This window comes from Schistocerca cancellata, chromosome 8 (genome assembly GCF_023864275.1).
Source record: "Schistocerca cancellata isolate TAMUIC-IGC-003103 chromosome 8, iqSchCanc2.1, whole genome shotgun sequence".
Lineage (NCBI taxonomy): Eukaryota > Metazoa > Arthropoda > Insecta > Orthoptera > Acrididae > Schistocerca > Schistocerca cancellata.
Window position 1 is genome coordinate 258,867,681 of NC_064633.1, and position 15,027 is coordinate 258,882,707.

Below are 15,027 nucleotides of genomic sequence, written 5' to 3' on the forward strand. Positions count from 1 at the left end.
TCGTGATTCATAGACTCACACACCTGACCAGTCGCAGTGCACTTGTTGACGTGTCAACATGAGCTTGGACAAAAAGGAGCAGGGCATTATTAGTGAAGCTGTCTTATCAAAACAACAGTAATGCTGCAGCTGCACTTCGAGAATATTGCCGGCTGAAAGGATTAGGGAAGGGGCCTCTTTCTCCACCCGCTTTGTGGAGCATGACGAAGGAGTTGGAATCAAGTCAAGAACTGGGTGTCGCTCCGGGAAGAGTCCGACGACCGGTTGCACCAAAGGTGGTTGATGAAATCGCTGTTGCTGTGGCAGACAACGCTGCGCGCAATTCCCGATCGTCACATCCCGTGGTCCACTGTACGGAAGGTGCTTCGAACTATTCTCAAATGGTACAGTAGCTTGCACTACAGAACGAACAACGACTTATCTGCCTTGCTCTCGACTTTCTCTTGAAGACTGATCTGATGAGTGATCCTGGACCATTCTATGGACAGACGAAACTCATTTTTCTCTGACTGGTGAGGCGAACACGCAGAATTTCCGATTGTGGGGGATCTTCACCTCCAGTCACTGTGCATGACGTTCCTCTGTATGGTGAACGTGTAACCGTATGGTGTGGCTTCACTCCTACGTTCATCATTGGCCCATTAATTTTTGGACAGGTTGACGTCCAAGGACCAAAGGCGTGCAGTGTGACTGGCCAGCGTTACTACGTTATGCATCGCCAAAGTGTCATACTTGCCCTACAGGAGAGAGACGCATTGATCTCAATAGTATTCATGTAAGATGGGATCCCACCGAACATCGCTCGAGGAGTTCACCTGCTTCTCCCAAACACATTTACAAACGATCGATTTATCAGCCGATCGTTGTCAAGTACTTGGTCGGCACGATCGCCTGATCTCACTCCCTATGATTTCTGGTTGTGTGGCTACCTGAAGGACAGGGTTTACCAGGGGAACATCTACAAAATGGTTAAAATGGCTCTGCGCACTATGGGACTTAACTTCTGAGGTCATCAGTCCGCTAGAACTTAGAACTACTTAAACCTAACTAACCTAAGGACATCACAAACATCCATACCCGAGGCAGGATTCGAACCTGCGACCGTAGCGGTCGCGCGGTTCCAGACAGTAGCGCCTAGAACCGCTCGGCCACCCCGGCCGGCGGAACATCTACACATGTGCTGATCTAAAGCTCAGCACGTCAACAGAGGTAGCCAGCATATCTACGGACATGCTTTGTTCCGGTATGCAGAATGCAGTCCTGCGCTTTCAGACTCTTCCGGACACTGATGGGCGCTATATTGAGCCCCTTTTGTAGCAGTACTGGTACCGGTATGTAATTGTATGATGTACTGTAGCAGCACATTAAAAGTGTTTCAGTTGAATTGATTCTTCATTATTTCTCTGCCCCATGTCCTTGACACTAATGTTACCAAGTTTGGTACTCGTACGGTAATTAGTTTCCGCGCTATAGCGTGTCAAATAGGGAAAGTTTAATTGTAACCACCGGTGTTTCTATTTATCGAGTTTCGAACTTGGACCTACTTGATCGAGTAGTAGCGGCTCCAGGTCACGAAAATGACAAGGGCCGTGTGCAAGCCACAAGCCCGTCGACACCGTATCCAGTGCCGCCATTGGCAGTGGACGACATGGCGGTCGGTCGTTACCGATGGGCCCACCACGGTCTGTGGACGGAGTTTACGTTTACATTATGACAGCACTGAAATATCCGTGGAGAACTGTGACTGGCGAGAGCACTGTTGGACAACAGGTGAGCGTGAACTGATAGCACCATGAAAGAGCTGAGCTCAGCTTCCGACACAACAGCAGTTAATCTGACAAGGTATCGCTGCCGGCCTAGTTCCGTACTTGAGAGATATTTCAGCTGACGCCCAGTGCGTCATCCGCATCTGATTGTGATTCACCAACGATAACGGCTCATCTCGTGCTGCAGGGCGGCTGGGAAGAGATCCGTTGATCTGACCGAGGTGCGCACTTCAAGAATGGGCATCTCCCCGTCTGGGGTCAACACCGCGAGGCTATGGTGTGTGAAGCCGCTGTCTAGGGCGTCGCATTTGTCGGTGGATTTCACTTCCCAAAACAGTCTAGCTTTACCGCGGAATATCCTGTTTTCACCACCGCAAAATTTCATGTCTCGTTACCGCAAAATATTAGAAATCAGTACCGCAAATATAAAGAGTAAAACAGCTTACCTTTGGAATGGCAGCGCAGCACACTGGTTGCCCCGGTGAAACTTTTGTCCCAGTGACGGACATACTGGAAGCGATGTGCAATTCTTTATACGTATTCCAGTAATGATGATTCACCACGCTGATATTTGTCCCACAATTCAGTAGCAACACGCTGATTTGCACGGTCACGTCTGTCTGTTTTTCTTTTAAAATGCACTGTGTTCAAATACAGGTAAGTTGCACTTTGGAATATTGTTTTAATACCTCCGTAAACTCGTGAATAGAAGGATGGTGTTCGTAAAATTGTTGTTTTAAATGTCAATGAAACGACTCCGCAGCCTCTGTAGTTTCTGATTTGATCTGCTGGTATCATCATCATCATCAGTTATCTGCTATATTAGCAGGTCCTTTGCCTCTCCATTTTCTGCGATCCATTGCTTCCTTCTTAAGGCTGCTGTATGTTGTACGGTCCATCATGTCATCCAGTATCTGGAATCTCTTCCTTCCTCGCTTCCTTTTCCCTTCTACATAACCTTCTAAAACTGTTTTTATCAGTCCGTCATTCTTTCTTAATATATGCCCAATCCAGTTGCTTTTTCTTCTCTTTATTACATCTAGTAACTGTCTTTTCTCTCCCACTCTTCTCAGTACCTCTTCATTTTTTACTCTGTCCATCCAACTTATTCTTTCCATCTTCCGCCATGTCCAGATCTCAAAAGCCTCCAGCCTTTCTCTGTCTTTTTTCCTCATAGTCCATGTTTCAGCGCCATATAGAAGAACACTCCATACAAGACATTTTATGAGTCTCTTTCTGAGTTCTCTGTCCAGACCGCTGCAGAAGATTCTCCTTTTCTTATAAAACGCCTCTTTTGTCATTGCTATCCTTGTTTTAATTTCTGTGGTGCACTTCCAGTCGGTGTCTATCCTGCTTCCAAGATACTTAAAATTTTGCACCTGTTCTAGTGTTTCTCCATTCAGCACAATTTTTATTTCCTTATTTCCTCCTATTGCCAATACTTTTGTTTTATTTGTGTTAATTTTCATTCCATATTTTTTTCCGTTAGTTGCAATGGTGTCCACCAAATCCTGTAATTCTTTTTCCCCTGTGGCTAGAAGGACCATGTCATCAGCAAATCTCAAGCATCCTACTCTTCTTCCTCTAATTTCTACTCCTTTGTCATCTAATGAGCATTGGTCAATCATATTTTCCAAGTACAGGTTGAAAAGAGTAGGTGATAAACAGCATCCTTGTCTTACTCCTTTCCCTAGTCTGATCCAGTTTGTACTTTCTCCTCTCACTTTAACTGAAACTTTTTGATTAAGGTATAATGAGTTTATAAGTCTTCTGGTTTTCCAGTCCACTCTCTTTTCCCTCATAATAGTCACCAGCTTGTCCCAAACCACATTGTCAAATGCCTTTTCTAAATCGATGAAGCACATATATAGGTCTCTTCCTTTTTCAATAAACCTTTCTCCCAAGATTCGTAGGAGCCCTATTGCATCTCTGGTGCCCGTATTCCGTCTAAAGCCAAACTGCTCCTCTCCGAGATTCTCCTCCATTACTTTTTCAAGTCTTTTATTAATTATTCTTAACATCACTTTGGCTGCATGTGAAATGAGGCTGATTGTCCTGTGCTCACTGCATTTCTTGGTTCCTTGTTTTTTCGGTAATGGAATCATTACTGTTGTCAAAAAGTCCTCAGGCCATTCACCACTGTCATATATTTTATTACATAACCTCAATATTTATCTTATTCCATTGTGGTTCAAGCATTTTAGTATTTCTCCCGGTATTGTATCTGTACCTACTGCTTTGCCATTTTTCATTGCAGCAATGGCAGACTTTACTTCTTCCATTATGATGGTCGGTCCTTTCTCTTCATCACTTACACTGTTGTGTGATTCAAGTTCCAGAGTTTCGCTATTTGTGTCATATAGCTCTTTTATATATTCTTCCCATCTCTGGAGGACATCGTCACGATCTTTGTACACTACCTCTTCGTCTTTACTCAAAATTTCCATAGTAGCACTTCCTGCTCTGTTTTGTTCCCATGTCATAGTCTTTACCCTGTTGTATAGTAAGTCGTATCTTCCCTTCCTGTCCAGTTCTTCAACTTCATCAGATTCCTCTTTTAGCCATTTTTTCCTAGCCTGCTCTGTTTTTCTTCGCAGTTCGTTATTTAACCTTCGGTATATCTTTCTTGCAACTTCAGTGTTCTTGTTTTTCAATTTTCTTCTGTCCTCCATCTTGGAAATCATTTCTTGTGTGACCCATGGTTTTTTTGACCTTTTCCCTTTTACATATCCTATATTTTCCTGTCCTGCTTTAATGATTCCTTCTTTCAGCATATTCCAGTACTCGTTGGCATTATCAGGTGCTTCTTTGTCTCGTAATGTGTTTAGAAAGTCCCGAGACAGCATTTCTGTAATTTTTTCTTTGTTGGACCTTATCTTCTCTAGATCCCACTTCTTCACCATTGTCGCCTTTTTCAGTTTTTTCATTTTTATTTCTATTTCTGCCATAAGTAAGTTGTGGTCACTATTAATATCTGCACCTGGTAATGTGTGCACCTTCTTGATTCCATTCCTGTATCTTTCTTCTACCAGTATAAAATCGATTTGGTTTCTGTATTTATCCCCTGGTGATTTCCAAGTGTAGAGCCTCCTCTTATGGTTCTTGAACCATGTGTTTGCCGCTATCAGCTGCCTTTCCCTGCAGAAGTCAATTAACCATTCACCTCTGTCATTTCTCTTTCCAAGACCATGACTGCCTACTATGTTTCCCTCTTTCCCTTCTCCCACAATGGCGTTCCAGTCTCCCATTACTATTTTGCAGCATTTTTTATTTTCGTCCATTATTCTCTCTATTACATTGTACGTTTCCTCTACAATTTGGTCATCATGATCTGAAGTTGGCATATACACCTGGACAATCAGTAAATTTTTTTGTGCTCCTTTCAGCCTTACACCAATAACCCGGTCATTTGCATAGTCTACATATTCCACACATTTAGCCAATTCCTTTGTCATAATCATTCCTACTCCATTAATTCCTTTTATTTCTCCTCCTGAGTAGCAATGCCAGGACTCAGCTCGGGACCCCGTGGTCGCCAGCCACTAGATGTGACTCCCTGAGGTCGATCTGCTGGTATACTGGACCATAAATCAGGGGGCACTTCAAATGGTTCAAATGGCTCTGAGCACTATGAGACTTAACATCTGAGGTCATCAGTCCCCTAGAACTTAGAACTACTTAAACCTAATTAACCTAAGGATATCACAGACAGCCATGCCCGAGGCAGGATTCGAACCTGCGACCGTAGCGGTCGCGCGGTTCCAGACAGTAGCGCCTAGAACCGCTCGGCCACTCCGGCCGGCCAGGGGGACTATGCTATTATTCCGCATAACATGTGATTCACTAACCCTAGTGCTTTTTTTTTCATAATCGTTGGTATCACTATTTCACTCATTTCCGCATTAGTCTGTAAAGTTGCGACGCAGTTCTACTTCAAAATGGTTCAAATGGCTCTGAGCATAATGGGACTTAACATCTGAAGTCATCAGTCCCCTAGAATTTTGAACTACTTGAACCTAACTAACCTAAGGACATGCCCGAGGCAGGATTCGAACTTGCGAACGTAGCAGTCGCGGGGTTCCGGACTGAAGCGCCTAGAGCCGCTCGGCCACCGAGGCCGGCAGTTCTTCTTCGTGCGCTTCCACAAAACGTGACCCGTCATCATTTTACTCTGGTTTCTGTATTTAAGATTGTCCTTAAAAATACAGTCCACTCCACGATTTGTTTTTATGAAGTCCATCCTTTAAACGCTTAAAGTGAAAAGCAAAAGATAAATGCACTTTCATATCACTGTCGGGACTTTGTTCCACTACCTACGTAAAAGAGTAACTTCCCAAAGTGTACATGGAGATAACCAACACACCCACACCACCGAACACAATATACAGCCTTTTACCTTGTGCAGCCCCTACAGTAACTTTCACCTCTGCCCATAGTCAGCACAACTACTTCGATGCAGCGCCATCTGCAAGCAGTAGTAGAGTTATGTACGCAGGATGGGACAGAATAAAAGCGAAGGTGCAAAACATATCTAGTATGTAAACAGAAATTCAGTTTAACTAAACTGTTTTTATCTTTTCCGGTTACGAAAAGTATTTTTTTTTCGGTAGTGAAATTAATTTTTCTGAATTTCTTTTACGTTTTTGCGCATTTGAAACCAATTTTTTTAATGACAACACGTGCATCTATGTTACTGTCAGAGGAATGAACTATTGTTTCTGGGTTCTTCTCCTTTTTCTTCCTTGCAACAGTTTGTGATTGGTTTGAGGCGGCCCCACCATGGCTTCCTCTTCTATGTCACCCTTGTTTTCAGTATTGGGCGCAGTTAGAATTTTTCTCTAAAGAAAAGCCTCACCGCGTTTTGATCCTTTTCTAAAACTCAGACTTGACAAAAAATTCTTTCTTTGCCACACACCTAAAATATTACGAGGTGAATAGTTACATTTTTGCTTACGCTTTATCTGCATGTAATTGATTGATTTAGATGGAAGACTCTTCATTCATACTAACTTAAATTTTCACGTAATAAAATTTGATTCTGATGTAACATTCTCGGTTACAACATAAAACTGCTTGAAGTTATCAGTCGGTTTTCGTACTGGTCATTTTAGTTTTAACTGTCAGCTGACATCAGGTGATCCAAGTTCTTCGCTTTTGGTTTCCTTTTTAGAAATTACGAGTAACATTGCTGATTTTTGATGGAAGTTTGAGCCCCCTCTTATTGGCAGTGACATAACAGGGTTTGTGGGGGATAAATTGACACTAAGCTCAACTTATTTTCTGACAGTTGCCTTAGGAAGTATTTTGAAACAACTGAGGTATCTCAGTCAAGTGAGAGGTCAAGACATCTCAAGCGAGATAAGTAGTTTCACCTAAGAGACGACATTTTAATTATTATTAATAATTTAAATACAGATAACCTTCAAACGTTTATGTTGCCGAACGCTTGATTTGTCATAATTCTTTCCATTATCAAGCACATCGTCAAGACTGGCTGCCCTTGGCTTTCCCCAAGCTGCGATGATTGTCGTCTGACCAATGAATACCGGAAATATAGTGGCGTATGGCCCAAAAATGAAGATTTCGATACAGATGTACCAAACAGATTCTGATACGGCCTTTAGTTTGCATATATTGTGTACTCTTGCTTTCTTGATGGAAGAATTCCTTGAACTGTTCAGTTAGTCTCCTCCAGTTGTGATATTAGCTTGCCATTCCTTAACTTGTTCAATTAGTCTCCTCCGGTTGTGATATTAGCTTGCCATTCTTATTTCTATTAATTTATTTCGCTTTCGTAAGTAGTTTGTACATTTTTAACCCTATACATTTCATTCAGTATTTCTTGGAATTTAATTTTGGCTATCTTTCAAGATGATTATGTCGTCTATGAACTTTATATTTCAATAAGCTGATTTTGACTTGACTTAAAACTTCAACTTTGAGAATAAACTGGACTCTGCCTTTCATTCTTGTTAATATAAATTTATTGTGTATACATAAAGGTGACAGAAAGCAAGAACTTTACCGCTGGTGTGTTATCGTCTGGTTTTTCTGTCGCAGCTCGGCTGGTTTGCTCATCCAATTTACACCTCAGACGGCGACTACCCAGCGGTCATGAAGGAGCGGATCTACAATAACAGCATCAAGGACGGCATCTGGATCTCTCGGCTACCTCAGTTCACGGCGCAAGAGATCGCTGACCTCAAGGGTGAGTCCAGACCACGAAACGTCACATAAGACAGACGTCATAATGGGCTTTGTGCTGTTCTTGTAATCCACTGATTGATCCGTTGCTAGGTGACTACTGTTTTAGAAATTGGACTAGTATAGCAAAGCAATATCTTTACTCCCTGATTTGGTGAAGCTAGAGCTTTAAAACTCTGACTTTAGGAAGTTGATAGACATAGGCCGTTCGTGACATCTATCTACCTCGTCTCTGTATGTCGAGTACATCATCTCCGTATGTCTGCTGTGTCGTTTAGAAGAACCTCTAAATAACAGCATTTGCCGTAGTGCCATGCCCATATTAACAATTGTTACTTACTGTAAATCGAGTGCGATGACTTTTAGAATTACACATAATTCTAAGTTTGTGTCGTGTTAACCATGCTAACGTATAAACGGTGCAAGTCATACTGGTTTTATGACAGCTGCACAAAGCACCAAAAAAACACAGTTTCACTTTACAAGCGTTAGGAATTTTATACCAAAAGAGGCATTGCTGTCATTCTTGAGACAATAGATTTTTTAGCTTTCTGGCATCTGGACGTCTTTTGACATATAATTAATCACTGGTGTTCATTGTCTTCGTTTTATTGCCTGACTAAGTACCACTTTACTTAAAGATTCTATGTCAGAAGGAGAACGGAAACCACTACATAAATAACAGTTTTTATTTAACTATCTTTGAAAACAAGAAAATTTGGTGATCAGAGGCTGCTAAATAAAAACGTTTACATGTTTACTTTTCACGCCCTATTGGATTTCTTACGTAACGGACATGTTTCAGATTTGTACTTCACGTTAAGGACTGACCCCAGAGCGTGGCCACGGGGAAGTCGACAGTGTTGCCAGATACCTCTCAGTAATGTCAGTTCCGAAAGCACAGTCGTAGAAAACACCAGTCAGATTTAACATATGTAGAGACTAATATGGCAAGATGTGCCATCACTCATTTTCTGTAAAGTAAGATTTTGTTAAGCGCATCATTTTTCATTATCTGATTTGTTGTTGTTTAGCTTTTAACTGAAAATCAATGCACTGAATTGCTATTGCTTCTATTTATCAGGGAACATGAAAATGGTATAAGACCGAAAAGAAAAAAAAGGAAATAAAAAGACATGACACCTGAGGTGGTTTGAAAACATTTAAACAATGAGTGACAGTTACGGAACCGACTGAAGTGAAGATCGTGAGAGTGCTAGTTCAGTACGTAAATAAACTACGTGATAGGTGGGAGAGCGTCTTATGACGTAGCTTTCGTAGCTGTAACTACAATTTAATATAGGAAGTGAGTCATGACATTATTGTCAGTTTGCACGCTCATAAATGAGAACATTTTACTGAAAAATGCCTAATGAAAGGCGAAGGAGCCTAATGTTGGAGATGTTGTGGTAATTAGCGACAAAAAAGTGTTAATACAATAAAGGCACATAATAATAAAACAATGATTTCTTAGAAGTCAGTGCGCTGATTTATATGCACGAGAAGCTGAGAGAAAGCATACCTAATAATAGTCTCGATAATATCATATTTTCTTTTACGTGAAAAGGCCGTTCAACTGCAGTAACAAATGATAATGTTCGCCGAATCAAGTGATATTCGTGATTATTTCAGTAGCATGTGACATGGTTAGAGATATTCCATTCATTTTTGTTCCTCATTTCTTGGCTATATTTAATGTGGGTAACGCTGGAAGAAGGCTTCAAATTATGACAACATGTCAGTCCCAGAGGCTATAGAGAAAGGAAGCGGCTCCCACCGGCCACTGTAGTTTACAGAAACGGGTGCGGTAACCCCCTGCTCCAAGCTTTGGTGGCAAAAGCTGCACTACTTGCCATTAAAATTGCTACACCGCGAAGATGACGTGCTACAGACGCGAAATTTAACCGTCAGGAAGAAGATGCTGTGATATGCAAACGATTAGCTTTTCAGAGCATTCACACAAGGTTGGCGCCGGTGGCGACACATACAACGTGCTGACATGAGGAAAGTTTCCAACCGATTTCTCACACACAAACAGCAGTTGACCATCGTTGCCTGGTGAAACGTTGTTGTGATGCCTCGTGTAAGGAGGGGAAATGCGTACCATCACGTTTCCGACTTCGATAAAGGTCGGATTGTAGCCTATCGCGATTGCGGTTTATCGTATCGCGACATTTCTGCTGGCATTGGTCGAGATCCAATGCCTGTTAGCGGAATGTGGAATCGGTGGGTTCAGGAGGGTAATACGGAACGCCGTTCTGGGTCCCAACGGTCTCGTATCACTAGCAGTCGAGATGACAGGCATCTTATCCGCATGGCTGTAACGGATAGTGCAGCCACGTCTCGATCCCTGAGTCAACAGATGGGGACGTTTGCAAGACAACAACCATCTGCACGAACAGTTCGACGACGTTTGCAGCAGCATGGACTATCAGCTCGGAGACCGTGGCTGCGGTTACCCTTGACGCTGCATCACAGACAGGAGCGCCTGCGATGGTGTGCTCAACGACGAACCTGGGTGCACGAATGGTAAAACGTCGTTTGTTCGGATGAATCCAGGTTCTGTTTGCAGCATCATGATGGTCGCATCCGTGTCTGGCGGCATTGCGGTGAACGCACATTGGAAGCGTCTATTCGTCATCGCCATACTGGCGTATCACCCGGCGTGATGGTATGGGGTGCCATTGGTTACACGTCTCGGTCAGTTCTTGTTCGCATTGACGGCACTTTGAACAGTGGACGTTACATTTCAGATGTGTTACGACCCGTGGCTCTACCCTTCATTCGATCCCTGCGAAACCCTACATTTCAGCAGGATAATGCACGACCGCATGTTGCAGGTCCTGTACGGGCCTCTCTGGATGCAGAAAATGTTCGACTGCTGCCCTGGCCAGCACAGTCTCCAGATCTCTCACCAATTGAAAACATCTGGTCAATGGTGGCCAAGCAACTGGCTCGTCACAATACGCCAGTCACTACTCTCGATGAACTGTGGTATCGTGTTGAAGCTGCATGGGCAGCTGTACCTGTACACGCCATCCAATCTCTGTTTGACTCAATGCCCAGGCTTATGAAGGCCGTTATTACAGCCAGAGGTGGTTTTTATGGGTACTGATTAATCAGGATCTATGCACCCAAATTGTGTGAAAATGTAATCACATGTCAACTCTAGTATAATATATTTGTCCAATGAACACCCGTTAATCATCTGCATTTCTTCTCGGTGTAGCAATTATAATGGCCAGTAGTGTATTTTCAACTTGAAGACAGTTGCCACTAAGCCACTGCAAGCCCCTACAGCATTGCGCTTAACGATTTCACCTCTCTGTATACATATCTAAGAATGGGCCGACGTGATGCTGCTTGCCCATCGTGAGAAAATTCGTTGCCTTTCCCTCCAGATCTTGTTATCCGATCATATGTGTCTTGCCCGCCAACGTGCGTAGCTGCAAAGAGCTCGAGGAGTGTGTGGAGCGTGGCTAGCAGCCGATACGAATCACTTGATGTTCCGTTCTGTAAGTCGAGAATGGGAAATTGCTGCAGGGTTCTCCCGTATTCACGTAAATAAAGCGAAATTTTCGTTGGTCACTGTGGCAATGGCTGGGTGTCATCCCCTCCACGCTTTTCCCTCAAAAGCGGGTAGTCGGTTTAGAGAAGAATAATTTCGGTCACTTGCGGCCCTACTGAGACGTCTGGACCTGGTGGCGATTGAGACGCATGTTTGCTAAGTTTGGAGTAAGTGTTGTATTTCGCTTTAGTGCTATTCACTTTCTGCGTGGCAGACAGTTTACGGAATTCGCTACGGAACATGTGTTGTCCGGTTAACTGTATTGTTTCTTTGGTCTTGGACTCGTTTACTTAGCACTGGCGAGCTGCAGAGATTGGGAATGCTTGTACCGTTTCACAAGCAGTCTTCCACGTAGATGAGGTACCTCCACACAGTGTTTTCGAGGTATTCGTGATTAAATTGAGCTCCTAGAGAGCCTTGTGTTTAATTATTATTTTGTGCTTGTTGTATTCGGAGCAATATCTCAATTAACTTTTCAAGACTTTATGCACATATCGTTCGAAACTTCGTCTCTGTTATTTTAACGTGGTGTATTCAAGATGTTAGAGTAAGTAAATGATTTATTAAAGTCAGACCTGATTTGAATCTCACAATCAAATTATTTTCCTACAAATGATCCCTGTTAGTGTATACTCTAAAAACAAATACAACCCATGCATTACTGATTTGATTGTCGCACTGTGACGGTGTTACATTTAAGAGGGGATGGCGACTGTTTTTGCTTGAATATCAAATACGAGAGAATTTTGGTTCGAGGTTATTATTTACGATTTACGATAATTGCACTGAATTCGTCACAGATGTGCTAAAGGCAGGTTAGAGAGATGTAAGAAAGACAGGCAGTCAGGTTTAGTTCAAGCATTTAGTATGTAGTAACCATTGCGACATTCACACGTCAGATACCTTGAAGAGGCGATATAGTGAAATAAAAACTTACGAGCTTCCGCTATAGTGTTCACAACCACCGAACATCAATCTCACTCACCAGTGACACCTGTAGGCTATATAATAATTATGTGTTATTTATGCTGGTTTATTATACAACCTACACACCGTATAAGATATTTATTTTATTGATTTTGATATTGTATAACTTAAGATTTTATTTGGTCTCTGAAGAACTGAAAATTTGCAGTTCATCGAATAGCCCACAGGTAATGTCACTGAGGTATCTCAAATACAGGTTTATAAATTCTTAGATTATGACTGAAACATATGAAGCAATCAAGTTAGTGAATAAGTCAAATCAAAGTGATACTTTTCAAGACTTACCTGACGTAAGACTTACCTGTCACAAAAACAAAGATGTTTTAAATGCTCATACCTATTCTCCCTTTCTCCCCCTGCATAACTATATTTGTGAAAGAGTGAATACTGCCAATTTAAAACTGACCGAATTGGATCAAATTTTGTAAAATGCAAGACAACTGAAATAATGAGTTCAGACGCCCAGTTAGCCACTTCTAAATTATGGAGCGTAGAATGAGAGCATCCTCAAGTGGAAGCGTCATTAATGCTTTCAATCCACATTAATGAAATGCCAGGTATCAGCAGGTGGATCTGTGTGTCACGCATTAAATTAGGAAAGAAGCAGAAGGAACTGTATGATGAAACAGTTACCTAAATTCATTTCGTAATTACGTTTATGAACCAAACACACCACTATAATGTTAATCGCAGACTTACCAAATACAGAAGAGGAATGATACTAACTTATTTTTGAAACAATTTTGTTTTTGGCTCAAATGGGTCAAATGGCTCTGAGCACTATACGACTCAACTTCTGAGGTCATCAGTCGCCTAGAACTTAGAACTAATTAAGCCTAACCAACCTAAGGACATCACACACATCCACGCCGGAGGCAGGATTCGAAACTGCGACCGTAGCGGACGCTCGGTTCCAGACTGTAGCACCTAGAACCGCACGGCCACTCCGACCGGCAATTTTGTTTTTGCATATAATTGCTATCCTCTTTAAAGAGGTTACCTTGGTCACTTGTACATCGACGGAGGCTTTGTTTCCAGTTTTCGTAGCACTGCTGAAAGGCCCCAACTACCCCGTTGGACAAAAAAAGGTGAAGCACCCGGAAGGTGAGAACGGAAAAACGTCATGGGTTGAGAGGGTATCTGATGTTATTTCTGTGGTGTCACCGCCAGACACCACACTTGCTAGGTGGTAGTCTTTAAATCGGCCGCGGTTCGCTAGTATACGTCGGACCCGCGAGTCGCCACTGAGTGATTGCAGACCGAGCACCGCCACACGGCAGGTCTAGAGACACTTCCTAGCACTCGCCCCAGTTGTACAGCCGACTTTGCTAGCGAAGCTACACTGTCAAATACGCTCTCATTTTCCGAGACGGTAGTTAGCATAGCCTTCAGCTACGTCATTTGCTACGACCTAGCAAGGCGCCATTACCAGTTTATATTGAGATTGTACTTATGTATCATCAAGAGCGATGTACACCAATTATAGATTAAAGTTAAGTATTCCAGCAACTACGTTCTTTTCTTACTAGACTCAACTACTTTACATTGTTCCAGATCTCACGCCAGTCTGCGTGAGCTTAAACGCGTGCATTTCGGCCTCCTCTAGCAACACGGTATTGGCTTTTCTGCCAACACATCAATTTTAGTGACGACAAAATCGAGTGAAATTTGCGAAGAACTTGGCAGCAGCCAACTTACCAGTATGACGCTACACCCATTGTACACTTCAAGTCGGTTTGGAAGGGTGCTGGAAAACCGTTTCTTCCTCTCCACAGGCTAGCTGGTCCAGAACTGTCGTAACAGGTCCTTGATGCCCTGGACACTGGATCTCGGGCCGAGTTGACATACGAGCTAGTCCAACACATATTTTATCGGGGACAGGTCTGGGTGTATCGCTAGAAACGGTAGTAGCATACTACACTACTGGCCATTAAAATTACTACTCCAAGAACAAATGCAGATGATAAACGGATATTCATTGGATAAATATATTTTACTAGAACTGACATGTGATTACATTTTCACGCAATTTGGGTGCATAGATCCTGAGAAATCAGTACCCAGAACAACCACCTCTGGCCGTAATAACAACCTTGACACGCCTGGGCATTGAGTCAAACAGAGCTTGGATGGCACGTACAGGTACAGCTGCTCATGCAGCTTCAACACGATGCCACAGTTCATGAAGAGTAATGACTGGCTTACTGTGACGAGCCAGTTACTCGGCCACCATTGACCAGATGTTTTCAATTGGTGAGAGATCTGGTGAATGTGCTGGCCAGGGCAGCAGTCGAACATTTTCTGTATCCAGAAAGGCCCGTACAGGACGTGCAACATGCGGTCGTGCATTATCCTGCTGAAATGTAGGGTTTCGCAGGGATCGAATGAAGGGTAGTTTCGCAGGGATCGAATGAAGGGTAGAGCCACGGGTCGTAACACATCTGAAATGTAACGTCCACTGTTCAAAGTGCCGTCAATGCGAACAAGAACTGACCGAGACGT

At 42.8% G+C, this 15,027-nt stretch overlaps 1 protein-coding gene across 1 annotated transcript in view; it reads left to right on the top strand.

The window, feature by feature from the left end:
- The window catches only part of LOC126094753 (myrosinase 1-like), a 317,488-nt gene that overhangs the window by 241,024 nt on the left and 61,437 nt on the right, over positions 1-15,027 (top strand). The window contains exon 7 of the mRNA XM_049909304.1: positions 7,827-7,974. Coding sequence (XP_049765261.1) covers positions 7,827-7,974 — 148 coding nt within the window. The remainder of the gene's footprint in view (positions 1-7,826; positions 7,975-15,027) is intronic.